The following is a 10400-nucleotide window of genomic DNA, read 5'->3' as shown; positions in this document are numbered from 1 at the left end:
ACCTGGAACCTTTATTTCTTAAATATAACTTTTATAAAATAGCCTCCAAACAAAATGGACACAAAAGGCAGAAATGCTACAAGAGGGCTACTAAATAGGAGTTTCCTGAAACATAAGATATAGCTTTGAATTAATTTCTTGTAAAATTAATTGCTATTTGATCTCTGAATCCGATGGAAATAGCAATTGCCAGGAATATTCAAGTTTTGCCATTGAATGAATTGAGAACATGAAAAGAAAAGGGAAAGGGAAAAAATGAAAAGAAGCCACCCAATCTTTGTTGAAGGATTAATTGCATTAATACAAACTTGAAACAAATCTGAAAGAGCTAGCAATCACACTCTGTTTGAAGATTAATATAGAATCTGTGTTCCCAAAGTTTCATCTTTGGTTCTTTGAATCACACAACAATCATCAGTAAATTTGATCATATGAAATCTAAAATTGGATCTTCAGTTCAATCATATCTATATATGTATCTTGTTTGATTTTTTGTTTTAGTAAAAGAATATATCGAGGAGTTCAATTAGGAGGAGAATACTCACAAACAACCTCAGTTTGAACTTCTCTTCTATGGAAATTCCGGTGACAGCCGCAAGCAGCACACATAAGCGCACCATTAGTCCCTTCTTCTCCACTCGCCATGAATTCTCTGCAACCATCTACTGCATATCCTCCGATATTCGCCGCATGATTTTTCTGGCACTCTCCGTATCTCACATTTCTCACCACTGAAGATGAAGTCGTAGATGAACCCCTTCCACTCCCTTCTCTCTTGTATACGACCTGCCGTTTCTTCATCATTTCAAAACCCTAGTAGATTGAATCCAGTCAAGAAGAAGTGAACATGAAGGAAAATAAGGAAGTGGATTGAGCTAGAAGAAAGGGAAATATAATAAGGGGGAAAAGAAGGTGTTGTGCCTATTTATGTGTGTATTGATTGATGACTAACCCTAACCCTAGCATGTGCCTATTTATAAAGGTCAGTGCTATCCCACTAGCCAAAGCCCATAGAAAGAAATATTGCAACTGGCTACAACCCTTATCTTACCATGTGTTTTGATTCAAAGATTCACCAATTTCTTCCTCTCACCCAATCACAATGCTCCACCTGGCCCAGTTACTGGCAATTCATTTACTTAATTCCTAAAAAAAAATAAAATTCTTTTAGAGTTTACAATCTAGAGGTTATTTACACTCCACAAAAGAATTTATAAGATAATTTACACTTCACGAAAGAATTTACGAGATAACTTACATAATCATATCTATCGTGGAGTCAACCTTGATAGGTTTTCCTTTCCTACCTATATTGTTTTTGATTTTTTTTTTTTCTCTAAAATGTTAGAGTTTGTAGGTAACGTGGAGCAATAAGAAAGCAATATGGAGGTCCATGGAGATTATTCTTGTCCTTACTCGGAGTATACATATAAAAGAAACAAAGCTAGAATGATATTTGGAGATGACATTTCAACTGCCCTCTTAAGATATTAGAGAAAAAGAAAGACCACATTTTTCTGGGATGAGAGTGACCCATACATGATTTATGATTAACATAAAATGAGAAATTGACGAAAATGAATAATAACCAAGCAGTAATGCTTAAATATTTAAAAGTGGGTCCAAATTGATGCTAAAAAGGCAAATTGATAGGGACCCAATTGAACTGTGGCAACAACTATTGTCTAATTACCTAAGATTCTAATTATTAGGGTTAGTATTTGTCCGCCTTTGGATCAATCTAACTTTCCTTTCACAGACAATCATAGCTTTCAACATCTTTTAGATGTTCTTTTTTCAGTTTAATTAGCATTCATATATTCATTTTTAATTCAAACTAAACAGCTGCACATGTAAATCATTTGTTTTTTTAATAGATTGAAGATATATATATATATATAGCATGATTTGCTTGTGAATTTATGGTGTACTTATATTTTATCAAACATTACAAGACTTATAATAGAAAGTGTATTTTGCACGAAATTGCTCTCACACAGAAATTTGTAGAAGGAAAATGAAGTGTGAAAGAAAATGAAACTCTCACACTTTATGATTGGGATTGCTTCGGAGTCAAATGTATACAAAGTCTTTATCCAATTGAGCTATTTTCTATTAGAAAATCATTTTGATGGTGTTGGTTTTTTTTTTTTTTTTTGATTTAGCATAGGTTATAATTTTTATTTTATAGTTAATTTGTTTTAATTAAATTCATCTTGTAATAAAATAAAAATGTGATAAAAATAGAAAATAACATCAAAGATTATCAAAAAGAAAAAACAGAAATAAAAAAAGAAAAAGAAATAATAAAAATTAGAGGCAAATTTGCACCATTTTTCAGCAATCCGTCTAGCAACTTCGACGATGAAAACGGATCCTAAAACAGTGAAATATCGGACGACCAATATTTTTCTCAGAAATTTCGAGATGTTAGCTTTCCGGAATGTCAAAAAGGGAGCAAAACGGAGCAGTAACGAAACCGGTAGAATTTTTCAAAGACCACTAGTGCTGAAAAACGGGTTTGAAGTTTTATACAACTCTCAAGAACGTGTTTCAAGTGATGGGAAGGTAATGAGAATCATGGATGAGAAATTTAAGGACCATTTACATGAAATTTTATTACTAAAAAACTATGAATGGTGCTCAATTCCTTCATTTCCAACTCCCATTCAAATCAATCAAACACACAACAAATCAATTTGTCTATCAAATTATTTGCCATTTTATCGATCCTTAGATTCTTAGAAATCATTATTTAGCATCTAATTAGTTTAAGCAAGCTCTCAATTTCCAGAATTCGTTCTTCAATCTCAAGTTCTTCAACAAAACTTCCAATATTCAGAAACTTCAAGTCCGAAATTCTCTTAGTTTACTCGATCAATTTCCAAATCGTTTTTTTTTACAATCTCTTAGTTAAGTCAGTAAGATCATTACCCAATCCTCAATTTAAACTCTCTTAGTCTAGAACGAATTTCACCATTATCCTACTCTTCAAAGCTTTAAGTATTTTTTCGTGAAACCGAGATCATCGAAACCCCATTTTTGAGTTATTCTTAGTTTAGACACCTATTCTAAATCATGTTTAGAAACTTTTCATTGATCTCAATCAATTAAAAAGATCCAGAAACAAGCTTTTGAATTTTTCATCATTGAAGAATTAATCAAACAACTTTTATGGAGAGCCGTTTTACGAACTTTATCATGGGTTCATTAGTCTATTATTTCGTCCCGAATTAATTTTAATGTCTTTAGTTATATCAGACTCGAAACTCCTAATTTTTATTTCGTAAAAAACAACCTCCTACAGCCTCTAAAATCGTCTTTAAAGTACCATCTACGAAACAGAATCAAGCTTTTGGTTTTTCAACCATCAAACAACTATTCTGTTAGTCCAATTTTCAATAATTTATTCCGACTCTGTTAGTCAACGTTTTTCTGAAATTCCAATTCCAGATCCTTCCCTTACACATGAACTTTAAATACTAGCATTCGTTTCGCTCCAATCCGACCTCTACAGCTCCCAAAATCGAGCCCAAAAGTCCCATGGAAGCATCATTTTAGTCCCAGAATTGCTGCTGACCTGGTGGTAAATTACTGGTCAAGTCCATGAACTCTCTAAATTGCTCCAAATTCTCCCAGAATTACCCGGACATCACTACAATCCCCGAGATGAGTTTCCGGAGTTCTAATCCTCATTTTCACTCATTCCAACAACGTCAAAAAGACCGGTTAATTTTATTTAATCCCGTACATATTATTTTTTACGACTTATTTATATTTCTAGTTTTAAATTTATTATTTTTTAAGTTGTAATTTTCATGCTTTATGCTTATTTGTAATACAAAAAACATTGAAAAATATCTACAAAATCAATAAAAATATAAAAGAAAGTTAAAATTTTTATATCTTTGTGTTATTTTATTGCTTTTATTTTTGGTACTTATCTAAAAAAATTATTTTTCCGACCGACCTGTCAAGTAACGTCAGGGCCCAAGACCGTTGTTTTTATTTTCAGTCCTTGTAACGGTCGTCAATCAATTTTCATTTAGAATTCAAGTAATTTAGGCACATTTTATTTATTTATTTTATTCAATTATTATTTCACCCTTTGAGAACTAGCTTTTTTGGCACGCCCGCATTATTTTTATCATTTTTAATCCCCGCAAACGCGTATCAAGGTTGAAAATTTGGATACTTCGAAAATATCGTCAACACATGGTATAACATATTTGATACTTGTTTGTCTCTGATTTCCCCCTAATTCTGTATAGGTTGTAATCCATTTTATTAGAGTTAACTCTTAATTCATATGGTGAAAGGCAAAACTTGAGGATTGAGTTAATTTGTTAATCAAGTTGAAGAAACTTGAAGCAGGGGATCAAGTTTTAAGTCTTAGAGATCAAGTAATTTAGTCTATAATGCATACCAAAATTGAAAGATTGTGGTCGGAAGTAGAGCTAAAGAGAGAAATAATGAAAAGCGTTTTAGGAAACCACTTGGGTATAGAATTCCTTAAGAAATTTCTTGGATTTGTGAGTTTCGTAAATTCTCTTGTACTTGTTCTTGGTCTCTTGTCCTTGTTGGGTATACATCCCAAGTCCCACATCGAAAAGATACAAGGGAGATGCATAGTTTATAAAGAAGTTCACCAACTACATTAGTATGAGGCCTTTTGGGAAGGAGCCCAAAAATAAATCCGTACGGGCTTGGCCCAAAGCGGACAATATCATACTAATGGTGGAGCTGTTGGTGAACTTGTGGGCCCAACAAATGGTATCAGAGCCGATGGTTAGGCTGGGAGAACATGCATGAGATCTAAGGGGATGTGGGAGGCTCTCAGTGTGACCTCGCGATGGGAAATCTGTGCTTGGTGCCTTGTGTCCAAAGTCTTCCTGATATTGTGGTGGTCAGGCGGCGTGTTTCGCGGGTTGGCGGCGGTACAAGATGATTAGACAGATTATCGCTGAAGGGGAGGCTTGTGGTCCTTGGTCTGAGGGGAGGATTGTTGGGTATACATCCCAAGTCCCACATCGGAAAGAGATATAAGGGAGATGCATAGTTTATAAAGAAGTTCACCAACTACATTAGTATGAGGTCTTTTGGGAAGGAACCCAAAAACAAATCCGTGCGGGCTTGGCCCAAAGCGGACAATATCATACTAATGGTGGCGCTGTGGTGAACTTGTGGGCCCAAAAAATGGTATCAGAGCCGATGGTTCGGCTGGGAGAACATGCATGAGATCTAAGGAGATGTGGGAGGCTCTCAGTGTGACCTCGCGATGGGAAATCTGTGCTTGGTGCCTTGTGTCGAAAGTCTTCCTGATATTGTGGTGGTCAGGCGGCGTGTTTCGCGGGTTGGCGGCGGTACAAGATGATTAGACAGATTATCGCTGAAGGGGAGGCTTGTGGTCCTTGGTCTGAGGGGAGGATTGTTGGGTATACATCCCAAGTCCCACATCGGAAAGATACAAGGGAGATGCATAGTTTATAAAGAAGTTCACCAACTACATTAGTATGAGGCCTTTTGGGAAGGAACCCAAAAACAAATCCGTGCGGGCTTGGCGCAAAGCGGACAATATCATACTAATGGTGGAGCTGTTGGTGAACTCGTGGGCCCAACAAACAAACCACTGTCTTGGAGCTTGTTTCAGACCATATAAGCTCTTGTTCAACTTGCACACAAGCTCAGCGTTATCAGACTCATAGCCCTGAGGTTGCTTCATATAGATGTCTTCATCTAAGTCCCCATGAAGAAATGTCGTTTTTACATCCATTTGATGCAGCTACAAATCTTCTGCAGCAACCATACTCAACACTAAACGAATAGTAGTCAGCTTCACCACTGGAGTAAAAACGTCAGTATAAACTATGCCGTACCTTTGCTGAAAGCCTTTCACGACCAGCCTTGCCTTGTAGCGTTTGCTACCATCAGCCTCTTCTTTGATTCTGAAAATCCACCTGTTTGGTAAAGCCTTCTTACCCTTTGGAAGCTCAACAAGTTCCCAGGTTCCATTTGTCATCAAGGAATCCATCTCATCATCTATTGCAAGCTTCCACTTGCTTGCATCCTCTCCACGAGATGCCTCCAAGTAGCTTTCTGGTTCACCACTATCTGTCAGCAGCATGTAGTTGCTTGTAGGCGTGTACCTGTCAGGTGCTCTACGCTCTTTGGTGGATCTGCGTAGTGTAACCGGTGGAGTTTGGGGTTCTCCTACCTCCTCCACAACTACCTCCTCCACAGTTGCCTCCTCCACAACTACCTCTTTGCTCCCACCAGAATTCGTGATGTCTAGGTCCACGACCTCTGGTTCTGAATCAGCAGTATCAGATGCTCCCAGACTATCCTTGTACATCATCTGCTCATTGAAAACAACATCCCGACTGTGGATAATCTTCCTGTTCTGACTATCCCAGAACCGATATCCGAAATCATCACCACCGTATCTAATGAACGTACATTTAACAGACTTCGCATCTAACTTACTTCTCTCAAGGGGAGCAATATGAACATATGAATCACATCCAAATACTCGCAGAAAGGATAGATTTACCTGTTTGCCACTCCAAGCCTCTTCAGGAATGCCACTCTCCAAAGGACTCAATGGCCCTCTATTGATCAAGAATGCTGCAGTGTTAACTGCTTCTGCCCAGAACGTCTTCGAAAGTCCGCACTTCAACCTCATGCTTCTAGCACGCTCACACAGAGTTCTGTTCATTCGTTCTGCAACTCCGTTCTTCTGAGGAGTTCCTTTCAGAGTCTTCTCCATGCGAATTCCATTCTCAGCACAGAATTCCTTGAATTCCCTAAGCTCATACTCACCACCATTGTCAGACCTCAAAGATACAAAGCTAGTTTAATCAATACCAGGTCCAATCCTAGTTCCTAACTAGTTGTATCATGGACCTAGTTTTGGTTTTGATTATTTCAACACATGAACAATATGGTTTCCAAGTTTGATATTAAGAGATAGATTAATAAGACTTGGTATATGACAACTCAAGATGCAAGTCATTTTCTTTCAACACGGATGAGAAATGGCGTTGATACAAAACTTTGTGAGACGTGAGAAGATAACTTTAGAAGAGATTATAAATTCCTTATTACAATGAGAGCTCATTAATGGTTATTTGGTCAAAGTCGACGAGCTAAGTGGAGAAGGCCTAAAAGTCTGTAGTAACAAATTAAACTCACAGTCTGAGATTAAATCTCTAAAGTACTATTGGCACTCGAAAAAAAAAAGAAAATTGATATCTCACTACGTTGATAACCTCTTTAGATGACGATTGAAAACCGTCATCCTGATGAAAATAAAACTGTCACGGGGCTCGCTGCCGTCTGATGATGCTTCAGATGACGGTTCGAATCTGTCGTATGAAATAACGTCACACGGTAGCGACCAAATTGCTACCTATCATCTGACCACGAATTATATGGAAGATTATCTAAGAATAATTGTCACCGAATTTATATTCTGATGATACCATTTTAAATAATCTGTCAAAATATTAAGTTAAAATGAATCTGTTATGTTAATGTTATGATAATTTTTATTTTCCTGGCTGTCATTGTAACATAATTCACATGACATGATTTGTATTAAATTCTGTCAAAGTATTAACGCTCAAATGACAATTGGTTTACCAATTCTGTATCGTTAGATACAAAGTAGTATACCATTTTCTTATGAGAATTTTGTCATTGTTTTTTTTTTGTTTTACCCCTTTCATTGATAACATTCGAATATTATCCTCGGGGCAAAACCATAAAAATCCATAGACAAAGGGCCCCATTGGCATATAGTCCAACTGTGGTGCATCATCCGCTGTTATTAGAAAAGTGGCGTATGCCAGAAGTCACTTGCAAAGGGGACCTTGCTACGTAGATATGCCATCCAAGGTAGATACGCCCTTGTTGTCACTAAGCCGTTTACTCAGGAAACCACTACAATCAATAACATTAAATAGTTCATTAAAGGCCTTAATAGCCGAACCTGAAAGAATGTATCATTAATATATTAAAGGGCATTAAATGCAAGACTGTTTAAGTTACCAACTGGATGGATATAGAATCTAATATAAATACCACAACTTCGAGGTATTCAAGGCACACTTACCGATTCCTTACTTTTGTGCTTATAGTTTATTCTCAAACAATTACTGACTTAAGCATCAGAGTGTCCCCGACCGAACCAATGACGTCTCATAGAGTTTACACCACAAACACAATAACGTCGGAGGGACCAAATCCTCACCCCATTGGCACCACCATTCCACTCTCTATTAGAATCACCACTCATCCAATGGGGCCGATAATTCAAGAAATGCATGAGGTTTCACCTCTTTCTTTTTAGGAAGAAGTCCAAGCCTTAGTTATGAGGGACCTGGGCCAAGACGCTGGTGATCGTATAAGAATCGGAAATTTACACAGAAATTCAACTTTGAAAAACTTTCTACAATTATGTCAAATCCTAATTTTGATTTATGTCAAACTAGTAAAATTAGTACTTTTAATATATTTTAAGGATTAGAATTTATAAATTAGAAGTCTAGAATATATTTTCTAGGGTTTATGATTTATGAATTGGAGTCTGGAATTTTTAAATTATAGTGTAAAATCATAACATATAGAGAATAATGTCATATTAAGAATTAAGTTTGGTGATATGATTTAGTTGTAATTTTGTACTTAATTATGATATTCATGTATTTGACCCTATAAGAATTATGATGAAAAATCAGCCTTTGGGAGGCCCTACAATGGGCCGACCCCCAGCCCACAGATGGAAGATGATTTTGATCAGGTAGCACTAATTCAGGGCTTTAGGACGACCTGGTCGCCCCTATCACCATGAGGGCCCAAGATAGGATTTTGTTAGGGCCAGATTCACACTTTCATGGAACCAAGAAGTAGCAATCCTCCTCGCACCCATGGTGTCGATGCAGCGATCACCCATACCATGTCTAGATCTGCCCCTCTATAAAAGCGACTGTTCCATGATCCGCCAGAAGAAGCTCCAAGATAAGAGTTGGCATATGACCCTGTGATAGGCCCAAGATACGCTTCAAATCGAGAACGTTCCTATTCTTGTCTAAGGCATCAACTAGAACCTCAACATGAGCAAAATCGAGATCAAGAACCAATTTCATCACCACGATTCAACAACAAATACATGGATGATGAGATCAAAAGAAGTGTGCAAGCTGCCTTGAACAAGCTAGATAACAATGAAGGAAGGAACACCCATCTTGTCAATAGGGATTCACTGTTTATAGTGCGGATCTTGAGGTACAAGGCAGATAGAAGGTTCAAAGTCCCAAACCTGCCCCAATACAAAGGAGAAGATAATCCTAAAGTACATACAAGGCAATACAATGAGCTGATGGATATTTATAGTTCCAACGAAGGGATTGTCTGCAGAATATTCTCTACCACCTTAAAGGGGTCGGCGTATGATTGGTTTCAATCCCTTGCTACGGGATCGATATATATCTGGGAAGAACTAAGCAGAGAGTTTTGCGCAAAGTTTACCGGGAGTATTCCACCCGTCGTATCTTGTCGAAGGTTGTATGATCTCGTGCAAAAAGAGGGAGAACCCCTGAGGGATTACATTGAGAATTTCAACAAGTTATGTATAAAAATCACTCATGTTGACATCAACACAACCATAGAAGCAGTGATAAAAAAAATACAAAATGTGAGAGATTGCGAGAAAAGCTGGTAACGGTCGACCTCGAAGACTTATGGAGTTTATGGAGATATGCAAAAGGTATATGGAGATAGATGAGGGTAAATTTCATCAATGGTGTACAACCTTTGCCTAATTTCACACTTTGATGTACAACCTTCAATTTGTCTCACTAATATGTACAACCTTATAGGTGACCTCCCACTTTGGTGTACAAGCGGTAAAAATGACCGGTCAACGTCTAGTCAACGTGCCACCTCATCATTTTCATTCAAATCATTAGTAAAATGGGACCCACAAATTATAAAAAAAATCATTTCTCTCTTTTACCCTTATCCCTCAATCTCTTTCTCTTCTTCTCTCTATTTCTTTCTCACTCTTCAAATTTCTTTTTCCCTCTCTAACCTTTCTCTTTAAATTTCTTTCTCTCTCTAACCCTTCTCTTTAAATTTCTTTCTCTCTCTAACTCTCCTCTCTCTCTAACCCCTCTATCTTCAAATTGAACACTTGCTACGCATTATTAATCTGCAGAATAATGTGATCTTTAAACAACTCTAAATGTTAACTTATGCTATTAATTTACTGTTAATTATACTATTGCATCACTTTACAGCTTTATATTCACCCCTATGTTTACTAACTATTCTGTTATAATATGTTGTAACCATTTCATATTCAGTTAATTAGTATTGTGGCAATATTGTAATTATGTACA

General features: G+C 36.9%; 1 protein-coding gene across 1 annotated transcript; it reads right to left on the bottom strand.

The window, feature by feature from the left end:
• Window positions 1-256: 256 nt before the first annotated feature.
• On the bottom strand, window positions 257-1317 carry LOC136201278 (mini zinc finger protein 3). The gene is made up of 3 exons (XM_065991935.1): window positions 1259-1317; window positions 1052-1146; window positions 257-813 (listed from the first exon to the last, which is right to left on the bottom strand). The coding sequence occupies exons 2-3, from the start codon at window positions 1052-1054 to the stop codon at window positions 523-525; spliced, it is 294 nt and encodes a 97-aa protein (XP_065848007.1). The 5' UTR covers window positions 1055-1146; window positions 1259-1317; the 3' UTR covers window positions 257-522.
• Between the last annotated feature and the right edge of the window lie 9083 nt (window positions 1318-10400).

This window comes from Euphorbia lathyris, chromosome 1 (assembly GCF_963576675.1).
Source record: "Euphorbia lathyris chromosome 1, ddEupLath1.1, whole genome shotgun sequence".
Classification (NCBI taxonomy): domain Eukaryota; kingdom Viridiplantae; phylum Streptophyta; class Magnoliopsida; order Malpighiales; family Euphorbiaceae; genus Euphorbia; species Euphorbia lathyris.
Note: the sequence above shows the minus strand (reverse complement) of the source record. Positions and strands in the feature narration are given on the sequence as shown.